The sequence below is a fragment of the Dromaius novaehollandiae genome, chromosome 3 (genome assembly GCF_036370855.1).
Source record: "Dromaius novaehollandiae isolate bDroNov1 chromosome 3, bDroNov1.hap1, whole genome shotgun sequence".
Lineage (NCBI taxonomy): Eukaryota > Metazoa > Chordata > Aves > Casuariiformes > Dromaiidae > Dromaius > Dromaius novaehollandiae.
In genome coordinates, this window is record NC_088100.1 from 64,928,105 (window position 1) to 64,947,800 (window position 19,696).

Below are 19,696 nucleotides of genomic sequence, written 5' to 3' on the forward strand. Positions count from 1 at the left end.
CATCTTCCCCCCTGCTGAGTCAATGTCGAGCTAATATTGAAGAAACAGTAAATGTAATCATCGGTTGCTCCAGTTCCCTTTCGCTTCCTCCAAGGGATTTCCACATCTGTTGGAGCAAAGGTATGGAGCAGGACCACACTGGCTTCCTATTTGATGAACATGAGTTCACTGTCCTTCATGCTGAAATGAATTGTAACATGCTATAATACAGACTCCTGTGTAGAGTTAGTTGAACCCAGATGGAGCGTAAGTTTAGCAGAGCATGTTCAGGATTTGTGTGTGTGTATGGACAAGGCCATAGGATACAATCAGAATACAGCTAAAGAATAATATAAGCTGTTGTGAAGTTATATTTTTAAGTTACTCTCCCCTCTGAAAACGCTACTCCAAGGTACCCAGATTGCTTCAAAAAGGTGCTTTAGGAAAGAATACTTTGGGGAATTCCACATTTCCTTGTTCGTAGTATTCCAGAAGAGAACAAATCTAAGACTCACTGTGAAACAGTACATAGATACCATCATTTATTGGGTATAATAAGCATAAGAAAAAGATTTGTGATAGATTTCTTTCTGATCAGATAACATTGCATAAAGAATTGCAAGCCACTTTATACCAACTACTTCCCCAGCTCTATTTTATTTTCATTTCTTTCCAAATAGGAAACATCTTTTTAATGTATTTGCAAGCTCTGGTCTAACTATTCTCTGGTGTGTATACACTCCACATTGGTCTGACACTCCTCTCATGTTTATTGATCAAAGTTAAAAGTAACTCCCTAGAAGTGAGTGGAGCTAATTGCTGGAAAAAAAGATTAAGTCCTGTGCTTTTATTAATTTTAGCTACCCAAAGCTTACTAAAATGTTTTTCTACCCCTTATTCTTTGCAGTAAAGAACATTTGGTATGGCACTTTTCATAAAGTATGGATTATTAAAAAATTGGAGATGAGTTACAAGATAATAAGCCTCTCTAGCTAATGATTTCAATGGGACTTCTTTTTACACATAACAGAATTATCCATCTTTTTCACTTAACAGAAGAAATGGAACATTTTAAAGTTAGGATATGCAAGGCAGAAAGCAGCATGATCTTGAGTATACTCTATTGTTTGCAATATACTAATATTTGGAGCACTGTGGAGTATAAGATACAAAAAGGTATTTCATGATGTGATTTCTTCTTACTATGAGAGTCTTTGTATGAGATGGTAGGGCATATCTGTGCATTTTACAATTATGCATTAAAATACATACTTTCTGCTCTTAGAGTACTTAAAAACAACAGACTAATGAAAAAGGGGTCTTTGCACAAATGTTTCATATCTAAATTCAAACTTCTACAGATAGCTGCTACTTGTTTCTACTCCTAATGTATACCTAGATGGCTGAGGGGAATCATACATCTGTTTAAGTCCTTCCTGACTTCCTTTCATTCTGAATAAAAGAGCTGGAATAGTATAAGAGAGATTTTAAAGCCACAGATTTTGATATAATGGATTAAAAGGCAGATGCCCCTGAAGAAGGACACACCAGGAGCCTCTTCAACCCAAATCTGTACTGTGCAGGGATGGCTTGAAATCCCCTCTCCTTTGGCCTGGTCTGGGCTGGTTCCAGTAATGGCATGCCAGGATTTTTAAGGATGCCTGGATTACTGATGGTTATTGCTTACTCTTACAAATATTCCAAAATAAATACTTATATTCCAAGTTAGAGTGCTGGCTTTGGTGGGGGCAGGGGGGTTTCTCTCTGTCTTATCTTGCTCTGTGCCTGTACCTTAAATTATTGAATGAAAAAAGGAAGCAAAGCTATGAAGTGCTGGCTGGCTAATTTACCTAATTTACTACTTTGGCAGATGATGGATAAAAATATTTGGCTCTTGAAAAAACACACAAAATCTTCAGGTTAAACTAAGCTGATATAGACAAAATAGGGTTATTGTGAGCTGCTTTGCTTCCGGAAGATGATATATGTTGTTTGGTTTACTGAAGATTTAAAAATATTTTCTGAATTTAATTGGAAATACAAATGCATGTAATATATAACGGAATCCATAAACACCCTCACTAATGGGCATGAATGAGGAAACACAAGGTTTTAAAACGTTTAGACTTAATCTAAGCAACCCACCTCAGATATGAAGGTCCAGAATAGAGCAGATAACTTTATTGTAAAATGCCAGTACTGTTTTTCTACATACATTTAAAAAGTTTCCAGCCTTTTCTACTAACATCCAATGATGATATTCTGGAAAATTTAGATGATCTGTCAAATATCTCTGGAATACAAATGCATTTTTTCTGGTGTTTATGGGGAAGAGTAAAAATATGTGGGCTTCACATTACCCAAGACTTGATCTTCATAGTTAGGAAGGCAGCAGAAGAAGAATCCCAAGCATATTTCCATAATGGCAGTGGTCCAGCCAAAGCCATAGGCCCAGCTGAACATATTGATTCCTGTCATTTTAATCTCAGTTGAGAACTTTACAGGATAAATGACCAGGCCCATGACGGAGAACACAGCTGAAGAAACAGGAGAAAAAAAAATGATTAAGCTCATACCCATCATATTGCTGGCCTCCGTAATACCTATAGCTAAAACCACCCATGGTTTGGAGGATTTGAAAATTGATCTACTGCCATGGTAGACTTTACATTATTTTTCATTGGGAGTTCAAGTGCGTATAGACACTAGAACTGGGTATAGAATCAGCTGAGGGAAATATCAGTTCTGGTGTGGATTTCCCTGTATAACTAAGCTTTACTTCACATATTGTCTTACCAGCGACAAAAAGCAAGCCGCCAATCCCTCTTATGAAGTTGAACCGGAGTGTATCAATGGCAAATGCTATGATGGCCAGAGCAAAGCAGATGACTAGAAGTATAAAGCCAACAAGGTATGTGGCAGCAGCAGCTCTTCCCCAAGCTGTAATCAAAAGGAAGATATATTAGAAAGGCAAAAAAAAAAAAAACAACCCCAAAACAAAAAAAAACCCTTACAGTGTTTCTGGCCTGTAGTGAAACGCTAATTTTAAACGAACATGAAAAGAAGGTTAACTCTCACAAAGCAAAGCATGTTAGCTTTCTTGTACAGTGTGAACATTTTTGTTTCACAATAAATCATTCGTTAGGTGCAGAATGCTTAAAAACATCAGGTCTGACCTCTCATATAGGATGCAATAGGACTTTCATGCAAGGTTCCTGTTTAGATTTAACTATTAAGAACTGAGATAAAAATGACTGTAAAAATGTAATGATGGGTACTTTACTTCAATAAGAAATGTGATTACCTCATCAGATGTATAAAACTAGGATTATTTTGCATGTACGGGAAAAATTAAACTGTCCCTGAAACTAATTAAATTCTTCCTTAAAAAAAAGTGTTCATACAAGCACTACCACTCAGGCATGCAAATTTAAAAGTATGGTGATACTGCACTAATGTCAACATCCAATGATTTCTGACTTACTACCTTTTGTTTTTTGGATTATAGATCTGTATCCTAAATGGAGGAAAAGATTTGGAGGAAAAGATTTGGCATTTTCTAGGGAAATTTGACCTCTGATTTTGATCCAAAGTCAGAACTATTTTATTTTGAAAACTTATTCAGGATAGTAATACTTCAGTTTTCAAACTAAATAACTTTATGTCATGACATGTCAGTGTTAAGCAAATGTGTTGGCATAGCAATGGAAAATATTATTATTTATTTAATATTTTAAGTCTTTAGGGGCAACTACTGCTCAAAAAGATCAAAGTGTCTGTCTCCGTGTAACAAGCCCAGTCTGACACTTGTTAAATTGTGTATGTAGATGGAGTAGGCAGTCGAAGTCTGCTGGGCATTTACAGACTTCACCTCCTCGCCTACACTACATATTTCTAAGGTGTTGGCTTCTAATCAACTCCATACAGCATTAGTGCTGTAAAATTATCACAGCCCAAACAACCATGAGGATAACTGTAACTAAACTTAAATGTAGTGTGCACTGTTCAGTGAAAGTTCCTTCTGGAGCTCAATGACTTATGATTTCTGATATTTAATAACTTGAAAATTTATTTGCTTTAATCACAAGGCCCAGGTTGAGGTCTTGCTGGCCACGCTCTCAATATACACCCTGTCTACATTGTTTGGCCTTTCTGCATGGGGATCACACACTCCCAGTTAAACAAACATAATTGGACAGACAAATGGAGGGAAGTATCCACATTCACTAAAGAGATTTTATTTATTCCACTTTCTCAGGCATCCATCTTATATTTCAGTGACCTACACATAGTTTATTGCTTGCCTGTCTGTGCAGGTAGGACCAGAAAATGGTCTTCATTCCAGCTCCTTTTTCCTGCTGCTGTAGTAGCCCAGGGCTTCGAGGACAGTCACCCATATGGAAGTATGCAAGCAATAAACAGCCAAGTGCCCTGCCTTTCCCCTTCCAGTGTTAGGTACCCATAAAAGCCCTCTGGGCTCTGACACTATCCTGTCCTTGTTGGGTGACACCTCTGTGCTCAACCTCTCTCCCCGTGGGCTCCACACCAAGGCTGCTATTAGACAAGAGAAATAGTCACAATCTCCCAGCTCTCCTTTGCCTCCCATCAGCCCATCAAAACCAATTTCCCTTTTTGTTTACTCTTCACTCATCTCCCCTTGCTTTATGAACCCTGCTCCATTTCAACTATTTCACTGTAATTTAAGTTTTATCTAGCATCCTTCTTCTTCCTTTTGCCAAAAACTTCCTGTCAGCTCTTCCAGCCTTTCCAGCCATATTGCTTATCCTATAAACAGCTGCCTGAGAAGGGGTCTGAAAGGGACAGCAAAGATGTGCCTATATCTCAGCTTGTAGTCCAGTATTTTAACCTAAACTCTTCTTCATTGGGAGTTTACGTGAGGCTCAGAGGTAGAACATGTAATGTACTGGCATGCAGTCCAGTATGGGAGGGGGCCACCTCAGCAGACTATCAAAGCAGGCAGTCAAGAAGAGGATTTTCTCTTACTGCCACAGGTCAGTTTACCCAGTTTAGGCTGCTCCCATTCCCAGCCTCTCTGCCATCCTGCTAAAACAGGGGAAAAAAAAGAAAAAGAAAGAAAAAAAGAAGGACACCCGGGTGTAACCTGTCCCAAACTGGAGGTGCTGAGGAACAGTGACCTCATGGCTCTCTGTTGCAAGAGTTACAGCTTCTGCTGGAAGGGTGAAATCCAAAGAAGATCTGAATGTGATGTGTGGTGTTAGAGGCACAACTGGCTGGAACAGCAGAAATCCTGGGCCTGGCCCCCCTGGGCAACGGGCTGCCCTTCCCCAAAACAAATCCAGAAGGCAGCCTCCTGGCAGCGCTGAGACACGAACAAGACCTGGTGGTGTAGCCTTACCCACTGCCACTGTCACTTTGGCGAGCTGTGTTTTTCCAGAACTGATGGCAGAGTGGATGGGAAGGTCGCCTGGGCCAGGGCTTCAGAGGGTGCTGGGTGGCTGCAGTCGCATGCAGCGGGGACTGGCCCACGCCGCTGTCTGCCTCCACCACCAGGCTCGCCCAGGTGTTTTTCCTTAAGTAGTGTTACAAGTGCTGTGACTGCATGAAAGTAGATTTGATGTACTCCCAGCCTGCGGGGCATTGGGAGACAAGAAGAAACTTGCTGGCTGCAGGATGCTTACATCTTTGCCATGTACTGCTTAATCATGTAACTGCCAATTTTGTGACTCACACTTCTACAGAAGAGAAAACAAGTATCTCAATTTTGGAAGAACACCAATACACAGCTCCAAATAAGGCAACAGGAGGCGTAGAGGAGGCACTTTTATTTGAGGAACACTAAACAAACTTCATCTGTCGTTTACAAAAAGTAGTAGTTTGCAGTAGCTAAGACTGCAGAGCACAAACACTTTACCTTTCTAAGATACAAGGTAGCTCAATCTTTGTATAGAAATAATTGGAATTGTCTCTACGCCCGAGACATTTATTTTTCCCTTGTGATAAGCAGGAAAACTACAGTAGCTTAGTGTCTTTTTCTAGTATAACTAATGCTTAAATTTTTAAAAAAATGCCCAAACTAGAGGAGTTAAATTGGTCATAAAACACAGATCCCATGGAAGAACAAATAGCTCCATCCATTACAACTGCAAATGTCTTCTGCATCTCCAAAGAAGACATCTCCAAGTCCTGACACAAACTTAGAGTCCTTGTGGCAGTGAGAAGCACCTCCCTTCTTAAGGGCTCTTTCTCGAAATGTTGCAAAATGCTTTGTTAAAAATACTGTTTAAGAATAGATGTCTTATTAGGAAATACTTTTTAATGTTTTTTATGAGGTGATTTAATTGCAAATCTGTGGCAAATCTGGTCCCAAATCTTGTTTTGTTTTACACTGATTTTTGCTTCAACGTCCAGCTAAAGCATAAATAAATTATTGTAACTGCAAACCTTTTTCCCTAAGAGTGTGAACTCCAGGCCAAAAAATTATCACAGGTGTCACACAAACTCAGTGTACACTTGCCTGTAGAGAGAACACAATTGAAAACTGAAAGGATCTAGTCCACCCATCATAAAAGCAGAAACAGAAACAAAAGGAGCAGCAGGTTACAGGACATCAGGTTGAGTCTGTGAAAATATACAGCAATTTGTGAGATCTGTTTTCTCAGCCCCCTTAAATGCAGTGATGTTTTGTTTGTTTAATGGTTAAAATGTGCTTGTTAGAAAAGAAAGGTGTGTTTGTAGGAGAGTGTCCTTGAACACCAACAGGATCTTGTAACGCTTGCATGTTAGCTCTGTTTATTCCTTTTTCCCCCTCCCCTATCATCTGAAAGAATGCCAATGAATATCATTAAAGGGTTTGCAGGAGCTACACACCATCCTCCTTCAAAACTCCTCCTAGCTGGCAATTTTCTGCGCAGTTTTGTCTGAAAACAAGGCCTTGCCATCCCACCCAAGCAAAACAAATCCACATTTTCCTGCCTATCTCTAGCTGAACAAGAACAGTGCCTTTATTTGCAGTGCTTTCTAAATAAATCAGTAAAGATTTGTGAGAGTGCGGACCATCCAAAGTGAATCTATCAATGTATGACTCCCAGAAAATGAAAATAGTGTCTGCCCACTATAACACATCGCCATGTGACAAGACCCCTGAGCTAATTTAGGTACCAGAAGGAGTGTGCCCATGCCAGGACACAGCTCATGGCAGCTTTTGAGCAGGATAATTAGCTGAGACAAAGCACAATAATAATGCAGCTTTATTACTGTGCTATTAAGGCTAATTTGTTTTAGAGATAGCATGACTACCCCTCGTTTTGCACCATCTACACATACTCTGACTGCAGCCGTATGGAAGCTGATGACTTTATTAGAGATCCAGTAACAGGACTGTCTCCAAGTTCCTGCCTTCCTGGTCTTGCTCCTTGATACCTATTCCAGCTTGCAACAGTGTGAGCGCTGTTTGTGCTTCACACACAAGGAAATAAACTTGCTTGCTCAGCAGTAAGTTGAGCCAAAACTTTGAACAACCAGATCTACTCTTTTCTTAGCCTGCCATATATTTAGTGTCCCAAACAGTGCCTTCCAAAAAGAGCTGTAATGCACTGAAAATAGAAGGTGAAATCTCCTTCCCCCTATGATAAACAGGCAGTTCTCTGTTTCTAGTGTACTTGGTTCAAAATATGGAAAACATTCATGTACGATATTCTCATGTCTTTCTTAATCTGGTACCCTCAAACCACATGAACTACTAAATTTCTCCATTTGAGCTACATTATCTGAAAGGAACCCCAGAGAGTTCAGAAGTACTTCTCCTGGTCTATCGATAAGAACATGCTTCAAATTTTCCTCACTGCTTGGAGCTAAATATGTGACCAACACTGGAAAGAAAAATAAATGAACTATTGTCTGCTCAGAGACATCAGCAATTTTCTATGTTCTTGTCAGCTGATCATTTTAACACATCAGCCATTGGAGTGAACTGTTTAGCAAATTTAGGAAGGATAGTTTTAACTCAGAAGAAACAGAAGAAACAAGTCAAAGAAAACACAAAATTGCACTGAAAACAGAATAATATTTCACTCAGTTATCCTTTACATCATAAAGGGGAAGAAAAAATCCCACAGTGCTAGCTCCAGTCTTAGTCATATTGTCGTTCTTGCGAGAACTAAGACCTGCCATGGCAGTGATTCATCTCTGTGTTGTACTTAATGAGAATGTTTCTAGATTGAGTTTGGAGAGCTCAACCTGTTTTATGCTGCTCTGATTAAAGGCAAAGAGCATTATTTTGGAAACAAACCTGAACTCACTCAGCTTAGATTTCTCCACCTGACATTCTTCATCAGGGTTTGGTGAACTCTGTAGAGCACATGCTTCACTTTGAAAAGGTACCATTTTTGGCCATGTTTCATTCATTTTCAACATTTCATTTAGTTTTGTTCTCCTAGAGAAAGTTTCCATGTGAAAGTGAACTTATCTGCAGAAAAATGAGCTTTGAATTTGTGAATATTTTTGCAGTAGGGTCCGGGGTTTATTGTCATAGGAAAAATAAATTAGACTGGAAGTGTTTCCCCTTATTTATATCTCCTTAGCTTGAATCTTAAGTCCAAGTTGGATGACTGATCAAGCTCATTGATCCACAGCTCAATTCAGCAGCTGAAGAGTTATGAACTCCTAGTGTATATGCAAGTCACTGTCATCCAGCTGTGGAACAAGACCTGGGTGAGTGGCATGGCCACAATTTCCTATATTACGTGTGTAACACTGGACAGTGCAAAATCTTGTCTTCTGAAAAATCACAATTCTGTAAGATGCCAGCTACGAGGCATTTCTGTGCTTTTTTTGAAAGCAAGTGAACATTAAAAATCTCTGCAAGCCTTTGCTGATCATATGAGCTGACATTGCAAAACCAGTGTGTGTGTTCATATACAAAAAAATAAATCAGAACCTATTAAAAGCAGCTTCTTATGAATAATCTGTATGTGCAGACTGAAAGCTATTGACTGAAAATAATTTCAAAGGAAGACCATACAAATGAAGAAAATTGCATGTTAGACCTGGATAATTTATGAACAGAATAAAATGAAGGGGAAAAAAGGCATGATTGGATGTGTATTATTCTCTAAGCCTCTACCCTTCAGTGCTATTCATGGTATCTGGATCATTCTTAAAACAGCCATATTTTCTGAAGGTTTCAATATCTTTCCCTCAGGAGGTCAATAGTGGATGTTTTTCTTGGGTTTGTGTAAGTTTATTTCATTTGGAGCACAATACAAAATAAGCATTTTTGATCCTGGTGTTTGGCATCTTTTTCTTTTGGTAACTCTACTTTCTCTCCCCTAGCATTGCTTCTTCAGAATTGCTTCTTCAGAATTTATTGGCAGTTAACATGGATTTTTCATGTCATAACAGAATATTATCTCACAGCATGAAGCCATTTTCATGTGAGCAGGAACCAGCTTGTTAGCTAGTCACTGGTTAAGAGAACAGTGGAAGCAGAGAACAACCTATTTAGGTTGGCAGTAAGATAATATCATTGCAGAGGTTTCTCAGTGATTAATAGTAGGTGTCATGTAAAGGAGAAAGAATTAGGGCTTCCAATCACCCTACAGTAGAGTCTTTAAATGACAGCAGACAGGAAAAGAATCTTTATGCAAAGACTGTCTATCAGTAAAGTGCTATATGTATGAACAGAAAGCAGTGTGTTGACAGTGGCTTAATGCTAACATGATAGTTCGGTTTGGATGGATGGACTTTAAAAGAAATATTTCTCATTTAAAGCAAACAGCCTATAATTCCCAGTCACTGAGCGGAGTCACAAGCATGTACAGGGAAAGCCTGCGTCCGAGGCGTTACATGCTTCTGAAAGCCTCTCCTTTTACTGAGGTTAGCAATCCAATTTTGGAACTATTCTGACATGAATTTGGGGGGAGGAGCAGTTACGTCATGAGGGAGTGGTTCCGCTCCATCTCATCGTAAGCCCCAGACAGGTACAAGCTTGACTTAAAAGTTGCCTGCCGCAAATCTTGCGTTAATAAGGGCTCCTCCTTGATGCTTACTTAGCACTAGGAAGGCAGAAGTGGCAGAGGGTGTAGAGCCGTCATCAAAGGGAGCAGCAAGGGAGTAAGTTAGCTATTAAAAATAATATGCACACAGTGCCTCAAAATTAGAGGTTGGATCATGAGAGAGTCAGGGAGTACCCCTATCTCACATTATCTTCAGAAGTTGCATACATTCAAAACATCTCAGGATAAAAGCTTAGTTTTATACACTTTGATGCTATAACATTTTTCCTCCTATTTTTCCTATTTATTTTTAAATGAATCAGGCTGACTTCCACTTGGATGTGTGGATGGCGGGGAGAAGGTAAGATAAATAAAATGGGTAAGGTATTGATAAATCAGTACACATACACAGTGTCAGTTAGGCATAGAGTAGCATGATGCACTTGCTCTTTTACCAAGTCCCAAGCTAAACATGGGTTAAAAAAAACCACAGTGTGAATTAAACAAAATAGACTTCTATGATAATGCAAACTATGAACTAGGGCTTTTAATCAAAACACCACAGTGGAACCTTTCCAAAGTGCTCTTCTTATGTTTTACTTTCCTAAGGCCATTTGAGGCTGAAGAACGCTGCATTTGCATTTCATTTCCATACACATCAAGTATTGTTCTCCTCACTATTGATCTGCAATTTTCATGCTGTGAACAAACTTTGTTCTGAAACCTTGCTGAAACTTGCCTTTTGTACTAGGGAGTTTCCTCTGATAGAGAGCAGCTGCAAATCCAGATCTAGTTTTCTGATATTTGATATTTCTGATATTTTTTCTGATAATTTTACAGTTTGAAAATCTCGCAAGCCCTACTTAATCTTCTTGTGAAGGAGAAAGACAGCTTCAGCGATACATCTTAAAGGTCTTCATTGCTGGCTGCTTATTGCTGATAGGGTTGTTAATGAACAAATGGGAACTGCACAGAGACTTCCTATATTTGAGTCCAGATTCATGAATAGTGTGTGTATTCAACATAACAGGTGACATTAAATGTATTCAGTTGCAGATTAGCACTTTGGCAGAACTGTTTGTGGCCTGAAGTGTTACTTAGTACCAGTAGAGGGAAGCCAGAAAACTTTGGGCCATATTCTACCACCCTCGCTCCATAAACTAACTTGAATTTCTTGAATTTTTGACTGATGAGAGATCTTGTAATAATACTTGACAAAGAAGAAACACAACATTATAATTTTCACTGACTCAATGTCTTCAAAGTTTCTCAGAGCAATAAAAGCTGTCAGTGATAAGTGATATGGAAATGTAAGAAACCACAATATTTTAAGAGTTCTGTTTCTTTTCCCAAGTAACTGCTTTCCTGCTTAAATAATTTGACTGTTTAACCCTACAGTGGAATTCAAAATTGATTTTACAGCCCTTATCACAGTTCATACTAAAGACAGAGTATTATAGTCCTGTTGTATCAGATTACCTTAATAAGCTATAGGACGTGAGATGAAGAGAAATGAAAATTAAGCCACAAATTCTGAGAAATCTTCAGCAGACATGGCTCCTGTGTGGGAAAGGTTAGAGAAGTAACTGAATGGTATACACTCAAGGACTTACAGTCCTGACAATGCAAAGCGTTGAAGAACTTTGCAAAGTCCTCAACACCAGCGGTTCGTATCTTTTGATGGGGGAGATGAGAACCCTCCACACGCTTGCTATTTTTCCACCCAGTTTAAGTGCAATTATTAAAGGAGAGGTTGGATAATAAACAGTGGGATGCCATCTGCAATTGCTCTCCATAGAGTTAATTACTGGGGAGCATAACCATTATTTAGAAAAGTGTCTGATTAAATGAATCTGCCACTAAACATATAAAAGGACAAACCTTACAATTACGAGGGAAAGCAAGTAATTGCAGAGGAATGAAAATTGCCATGCTAATTAAATGCTCTGGGCTTGATTCCCTTCTCTTATACCTATATGGTAACAATGGAATCTCTCCTACAAGCAGGAGGAAAATCAAGTTTGTTCTTTTCTTTCTTTCTTGCATCAGATTTCCCTAAATATGCTGTTACTGTGAAATTTTCATTACTATGATTTAAAACATTTAATTGAGCCTGTATTTTTCAGCATTCTAAGTTTTAGCTATTGTATTATTAATCCTGTAATCCTATTTTTCACTGGTTAGTCTTAAGTAATGTTACACTTTTAGGAGACTGATGACTTAGGAAATGATATGCTGCTGTATACATACATGGTCATTAAAACTACCAGTGATCATCATGTGTGTATATATATATATGTTTGTATATGTATGTATGTATATATAATTGTTTCATGTTGTGATTGCAGTATGAACAGTACAAAGTTTTTGTTTTCAGCTCATTCTGTATAAAATGGGTCAAGGCTTTGCCCTATGGTTAAGGTAATGCACCGAACATAGAGCTGGGCTCCATTCGGGACTCTCTCACAGGCTTTCTGGGCTAGCCAGAAATCACCCTTGCCTTTGCTTCCCCGCTATAAAGAAACTTTTCCAAACCTAACCGAACATTACCAAACTCCAGGGAAGCTGAGGTGCAGAACATTCACTTTAGGGAAAGTCTGCAGTAATATCCCTGCGCCTGGAGCCAGTCTCAGCTTCAAAAGTATAGTTACTTATTGCTCCATGTTTATTCCTACATGCAGACACCCTCATACTCGGAAGACGAGTGGGGAAAGCCTGGTTCTCCTCACAGGCCCTGCTGAGAGAGGCTGTCTCCCAACCCGGCCCTCTGGAAAAATCCCTGAGGCAATCTGCTCACAGCTCTTGCTTGAACTAAATGGAAGCAAAGGCTCCCCCAAGCCAGGGATTGGCTGCTGATGGGAACACAGGGGAAGGGAAAACCGTCATATGTAGGCAGCACAGTGGCAATGAGCCTCCATGCCTGGGCTGTCTCTTGCCCTGAGTGTGATGAGTCACTGGTCTGGCCAACAAAGTTAATTTTCCTGCAGGAGAGCTGTGGGGCGGCAGTCCTAGGCCATTATGTGCTGTATCAATAAAGGTCCTCTGCTGCTCAGACAATGCTCCTAGCCTGGTTGTCTACCACTCTGTTGTATCATTAGCTGGGGATTTTTGGCAGGTGATTTCCATTCATGCACGCTACCTCCAGAATAAATAAATGGTACTTCATCATAGCAAAAGACTCCCTGTACCTGAAAGCCCAATATAGACAAACGGAGAAAATCTACTCATTGGGGGGGTGCTTGTGAGACTAACGTAGAATCTGTCTTTCCTTAAGAGGATATTACCTTTTGCAGCGTTCCCCTTATTTACTTATGCTGTAGACATACTCTGCTGCTGCCATACTTGAGGTCGCAGTCTTCCCATTATAATCATACTATACTGCCATCCTATCTTGTAATATTGCATTAACATTTATGGCTGAAATAAAACTGGAATTAGCTAAAACATAATTACCCATTATTTGCCTGGAAGACAAGATTCAGCAAGGTTTTCTTGACAAACCTAAAAGCATTCCCAGATGAGAAAAACATTAATCTCTCCACTAATCTCCATAGGCAATAAATTCTCCTAGGATAAGACTGGTATTAAGTACTATGACATGAAAATAACTGAATATCTGGATTCTACCTGTCATGTGGGTATGCCTTTTGCTGATTTTTTCCCCAAGATTTCTATTTGTACCATGCAAATGAGCTCACCACTTCAACCTAAATTTACAGGCTTGAGCTTGCAGTTGTATCAATGGAAGCATCTGCACAGAGACGGGCTGTAGGGCCAGGTGGAACATAAGAGGGGACAAGGGTACTCATGAGTTTTTCATTTTATTGTGCACTACATTCGGACTAACAACACAAAATTGGTCATTTTCCACCAATCAAGAACAAGCAAGTTTAAACATCTTCAAAGCCTGTAGTGGAATAAATTGCACACTGAAAAAGTGTCTCAGGTCTATCAGACACACCTCGTTCAGGAGAGGTCATATAGTCAAAAAAAAAAAAAAAAAAAAACAGAAAAACAAAGGAGTGTTTTGCCACCTTCACAAAGGGATATGATCTATGCATTTTCTTTGCAAGTTTAGCCATGTCCCAGGTGCATTTCATACTGTGTTCATTATCTATTCATGAAGTCTTTGAAATGGTTTGAGCACTCTACAAGCTGAAGACTTTTATTTGTTCCAAGTTACATAGCACTGTAGAGCTACAGGTTTCATCTCTCAGTCCCTCATCCTAAACTCCATTCATTTCTCATAAGTGTCCCAATGCACTAGATTTTTTTTCCTATAAAGTTCTAAATATTGAGCTAAACATGCATGAAAAGCAAAAGACTTCTGCTAAAATCTAGATGAGTGTCATATGGTTAAACAAGATCTGAACTTGGAGAAGATAACAGAGCATAGAAACTCATTTTTCCACTTTCCACAGAGTTTAGAAACTTTGCAAAAGACCTGGGGTGTGTAGATGCTCTCCTGAAAGATGACTGCATCAGTGGAGTTATTCTTCTGGCTTTCCAAAAAAATTGTACAGGCCCCTGTGAGCATTGAATTTTGTCAGTTTAAGCACCTACTCAGGAGATTCATGACTTCACTGATGCAACCCGTGAAACATTCAGCCTTCTTCCCCTCTAGTCCAGGATGTTAGATTTTTTTTGTCTGCTGTCTGTGAATACATATATGTTAAGCTGAACAGCTGAGATTCAAGGGGAATTACAAACTTTCCAAATTATAATAGGATGTAGATACCTGTAGTGATTTTTAAGATATAGGATATATATCTTTAATTAAGATATATAGATAGATAGATAAAATTAAGATTAAGATGTAGATACCTGTAGTGATTTTAGTAAGATTTTTATACTGTCCAGGTCATGTTGAGAATATTCACTGGCAACCGCTGAGGTATACATGCATACTTTGCATGTCAGTGAAAGCAGCCTCATGGGAACATTGAACTGCAGAACCTACACAACCTGTAATAGATTAGGCAGGGCAGCTGAGGTTAAATCCCAGAGAAAAGGATATGGGAACTGTGGAATAGAGGAGAGAAAGAAAGAGTTCATCACTCAGAAGAAGTGTAAAGTACTTCTTTCCTTACTGTTGACATCATATCTTATGTGTCTGTGCTCAGGAAGGCATGTAATTATACTTTGTTTATTGTGCACTTTGTTATGCTTGGCCCAAGAGGAAGCTAAGCATCCCACAAAACATGATGCTGAATTCTTGTTTTCTATGACCTTTTTGGAGCAGTGGGGATAAATGTAATCCCAGAAATAGTGTGTATCTACTAAAAACCTGCATTTCCTCAGTGAGGCAGGTAGAGTCAGACTTAATGCAAGACTCAGATGTGACAAGTGTGATGCTGTCATGTGGCCTGGCCTTTTGGGTGGAATCCAAGACTAGCATCAGGCACCTGGACTCTGTGTAAGGCAAGACAGGAGCCCCGGAAGAAAAACCCCAACCCTGCATCTATTGACCAAGGGCAGAATAACAAGAAATACAGAGGACAAGGTTCAGTCTGAATGCATTCCCCTTCCAGGGATAAGGGCCTGAGGGAAGTCTGCTTAGAAAGCACCTCCATCTCCCCACAGCCCACAGCTCAGAGTCCTCTCCTCAGAGACAGCCAGGTGGCAGGACAGACATTCACTCATCCAAAAAACAGTTTATAATCCCTTGTTCCTCTTCCATGTTTCTTAAAGGTACCCTGAAGCAGCAGAGAAAATAGAGCTTCCTGCCACCTCCATTGCTGACCACTTTAAGGTAACAGCTTTACTGTTGGAGCACTTGCCTGGAAAGGAAGAGACCTGGGTTCAGATTGGCCTGGGGGCCCAGCCCAGGTCTTCCTGCAACAGGTTATCCATGCCTGCAGTGGCTCAGATTTACATTGCAAAGGCATAATCTAGCAGAGGCAGAAGCCTGGCAGTGTAATCCACAGTCACTTGGACTATGCACCATCACGTATTCTCCTACCAGCCAAATGACTCAATTAGTCTCACACATATCCTCATTTTCTGCCTAGAAATTTTGCCCGGGAGGATTTTGAGGATTTGCTCAGGATTTCTGGATGTCGAGTAAACCTGAAGAGGTCAAATGCACACCCACTGAGTGCATACTGCAGTCATGCAGCATGTGAACAGCATTTCTGATGCTTTCAGAAGTGTCAGATGGCTCTCCGGTGCATGCAACTAGAGAATTATTCTGCATGTGTGTACTAAGTCCAACATCTTAGAAATGCTGGACATACTGTGCATGTGATTCATGGTAACACCATACATACTTTGAGGGATAGTTCAAATAGAGGATTAGCCAAGTTTATTCCTCCCTGCCTTTGTCTGTAGATGGCACCTAGGGGTAAACTATGCATATGATTGCAGAATTTGAGCATATAAGAGTGAGGCAGGATGAGGAAGGGAGTGAGATGCTGAACAACCATTGAAGACCTGGAAGCATTTGTATTATCAACAGAAGCAGGGTAAAACTTCTGAAGATTTTCTGCCCAGGTAACACTGGCTCTTGTGATATTAATAGTGCCTAACCAGGGATCAGGAGGAGGGCTCACTTTTCATTGATGGGAAGCCCTTTGCTAATCCAGACCAGAGAATGTCCCAGTCTTCTGGTCACTAAAGACTCCCAGCATGTCCATGCAGCTCTTTTATCCAGAGACTTTTCCACAGCTGTCAAGTCTCCGGCATTCAGAGCAAGACAAGGCCTACCTCATACTCTCTCTACTCACAGTACATGTATGTATTTGCAGCTCAGCATCACAGTCTTTCTCCTGCTCTCCAGCTCCACATACCAGATGCAGCAAATTGGCTTGATCTATGTCCAGCCAAATTGCTGACGGGAGCTGTGAGGGCAAGACTGGGCATGATGGTGAAAGGAGTTTGCCTTGTCCTGGGTACCTACACTCAAAAGGGCCTGCTACAATTAATTTGTTACAGATGAACTTTGAGCACAGAAGGCAGAGTCTGACTACTGATAACTTTTCATGGACAATTTTGAAAAACTGTAGTAAACGACCACTGAGCCTGTTTCTGCAACTGTTTTTACATTCATTTTCTACAAGTGCAGCTGAGATTCTGACTCTTAGAGAAAATACTCTTTCCTTATAATTTGAATTAGCATTATCATAAGTCATAAGAATGCTTGAACTTCCCTCCTGGCTCAGACTAACAGTCCATCTCTCCCAATAACTTGTTTCAGACAGTAGCCAATAGCAGATGTTTAGGAAAACACTGAGAAACAGGGCACATTTAGAGTGATCCTTCTCTTGGCCTACTTTCCCAGCCTCAGTGGTTTAAACTTTTTCAAGCTGAAAGTTGCATCTGGGCCAACATGTTTAACAGCACACTTAACCAACATTCAATAAAAAAAGGTTTTCTTCTTTTAAACGTTTGTTTCATAATCATACAAAGTTTCTTTCACATGACTCACCTGCCAGAGCAGTTTCAGAGCAGCATTCTGCAATCTGACACTCCCTGAGGATATATTCGTATCATCTTACACTTTACCTCCCAGTTCTCACTGGCACTCAGAAATGACTTATCACACCAATGCCAAGCTTACCAATGCAGCTTGCCATTTGGACATTTCTTCAGCAATAGCTATTAAGTTTTGGACAGCAATGATTATTGAGAAAAGGTTACTTGCTTCTTCTAAAGGAGGAAGGAAATCTTTAATGCTGTAATGTTTTCTGCATTACTACATTACCACACGTGTTTTTTGTACCACAAATGTAACACAACCCATCTTCTGTATCACCACATTTCTTTTTTAATGGGGTGAGGGCACTTTTCTTCTCCATTCTGTTTCTCAAAAACCTTGATATATCTCAGTGAGGATCCCTGTTTCACAGAACTTCTTATATAAAACTCAGATATTAGCAAATATGTTTAGGAGGACTGAGGGAACATGAGTTTGGAGATGTGACCCACTGCTTCAGAGACTGCACTTCTCCCCCCCCACACACCATTGCAGATACTTACCATAATTCATGAGGGACTCGCAGATCCATTCTCCATCTGCATTAGGTCTCTGACAGCTTTCCCATAACGATGCCCGCTGCACATAGGGCAAGGTCTGCGATTCCAACCAGCCCCTGCCTGCTAGTGCGATGATACCAAAGATGACGCCTATGCCCAGAAGCAGAGGTAGGATCCATCTGCACCGTGTGTAGTCGAGGCCGTACTTCACCATCTTCTGGGGCAGCCAGCAGGCTCACGGGAGGATGGCTGGGGGAGAAGAGCTGTCTCTGCTACTGACTCAGCAACACAAAGCAAAGGGTGTTCTTGCAAAGCTCCTTAAAAGTGAATGTGTGTATTCATGAGCCTGTGTGCATGTCTTTGAGAAAAGCTTTTTGATCAGGGCAGTCACCGGAGGGAGGAAGGGAGCTCCACCTAGATTCAAATGAGTAAGAGCTGCAACAGCCTAATAACCAGTTGAGCTGGGGAGAAGTTGCAGGTTGGGTTTATCTGTCAGATCCTCTCTTCTCTGCTGACTAGGTAACAATCAGGTGCTATTTACCCTCTGCGTTTAACACTTTCCTTCTTCCACTCCCCATCAGAAGGACCATCTCACAGCAGCTGTGTTTATAGCTTTGTATCATAAGGGATTTGCATTATAGTAGGTGAATACACAAGACAACCTAGGGAACTTTTTGCATTATAAATCTTTGCATTAGTAGCTGATTGTTTCTGAAACTTGCCACCTGGAGCTTGAAAGTTGCCTTTCTTGGACTCTATTTTTAAATGAAATGGCATCTTATTTTTTATGATCAAAAAAAAGTCCTCTAGCTGCTATTAAGCTAAGACAATAAAGAACATGTGACAACCCTCCCTCCCCTTTTTTGGATATCGCTGTGGGAAGAAGAAAAAAATCCCTACAAATTATCATTAAAAACTAAGCATGGTCTGGGTATAGCCTTCATGGGAGAACAAAAACTGAGCTTTGATCTGACTGTGCCTTAGGAACTCACCCTGCATGTGGATGTGGCTAGATGTATGCTGCTCAGAGCTTGTCAGAGCCTGCCTACAATGTGCTGTGAAGCGCAATGGAGACCACAATCTCCAGGGAACCCACACAGCCCAGTGCTGTGCAGGTTTTTCTATCAGTCAACTCAGGAGCAGTATTGCTGTGTTTGTAGCACTCTATCTTTGAACTAATATGTGCTTTGACCTGGTATTTTGGTGGGGCCCAGATGTCTTTAACATATGGAAGCAGCTGAACCACTTGCACACTGAAGCTGGTTTCCGTGAAGCAATGCTAAGCACAGAGGGAGCCAAATATCCTTTGCTCCTACAGTGGATTTTGTCAGGCAGGCCTGTGTCCCAGTGTGAACCCCATTTAGTCTCAGAGATTTGTTACTATATTGTAGCTTTCATGGTGAAATGTGACATTCATACTGAATTGCAAACTGCATAACATTTTACTGAATTAATATTCATAAATGAATAATGAACTAAAATACAAAATAATTAATTAATACAGTGCACAGGGGAGGGCATGAAGAGTCCTTGTGCTTGCATAGACCCAAACCGGAACAGTCACACCAACAGGCTGCAGCACCACGAAGAGCTGTTAGCTCAGCCGTGAAAGCAATTTGAATGGGTTCGTGTGACACTGTGCCTCATTTCTAAGGGGAGCTTACTAGCCTGGAAGCTTATTAGCTTTGGTCTGGCTACTTTGTCTCTCATTCCCTAGCCAGTGTAATTTTTCTACCTCAAGCAGTCTGGCACCTGCTCCCCTGCAGTAC

The 19,696-nt window shown here is 40.3% G+C and overlaps 1 protein-coding gene across 1 annotated transcript; it reads right to left on the reverse strand.

Annotated features, from left to right (window-relative positions):
- Window positions 1–499: 499 nt before the first annotated feature.
- LOC112996086 (p53 apoptosis effector related to PMP-22-like) lies at window positions 500–18,363 on the reverse strand. The gene is made up of 3 exons (XM_026121393.2): window positions 17,931–18,363; window positions 2,776–2,919; window positions 500–2,516 (listed from the first exon to the last, which is right to left on the reverse strand). Exons 1-3 carry the CDS (start codon window positions 18,139–18,141, stop codon window positions 2,302–2,304), a joined length of 570 nt encoding a protein of 189 aa, XP_025977178.1. The 5' UTR covers window positions 18,142–18,363; the 3' UTR covers window positions 500–2,301.
- Window positions 18,364–19,696: the final 1,333 nt, after the last annotated feature.

Bases quoted from the DNA above. Each gene is read 5' to 3' on its own strand.
- LOC112996086 (XM_026121393.2), bottom strand. From the start codon at position 18,141: ATGGTGAAGTACGGCCTCGACTACACACGGTGCAGATGGATCCTACCT. The intron at 2,920-17,930 runs GTAAGTATCTGC...TTTTGATTACAG, and splicing joins CGAGTCCCTCATGAATTATG to CTTGGGGAAGAGCTGCTGCT. The intron at 2,517-2,775 runs GTAAGACAATAT...CTGTTTCTTCAG, and splicing joins CGGCTTGCTTTTTGTCGCTG to CTGTGTTCTCCGTCATGGGC.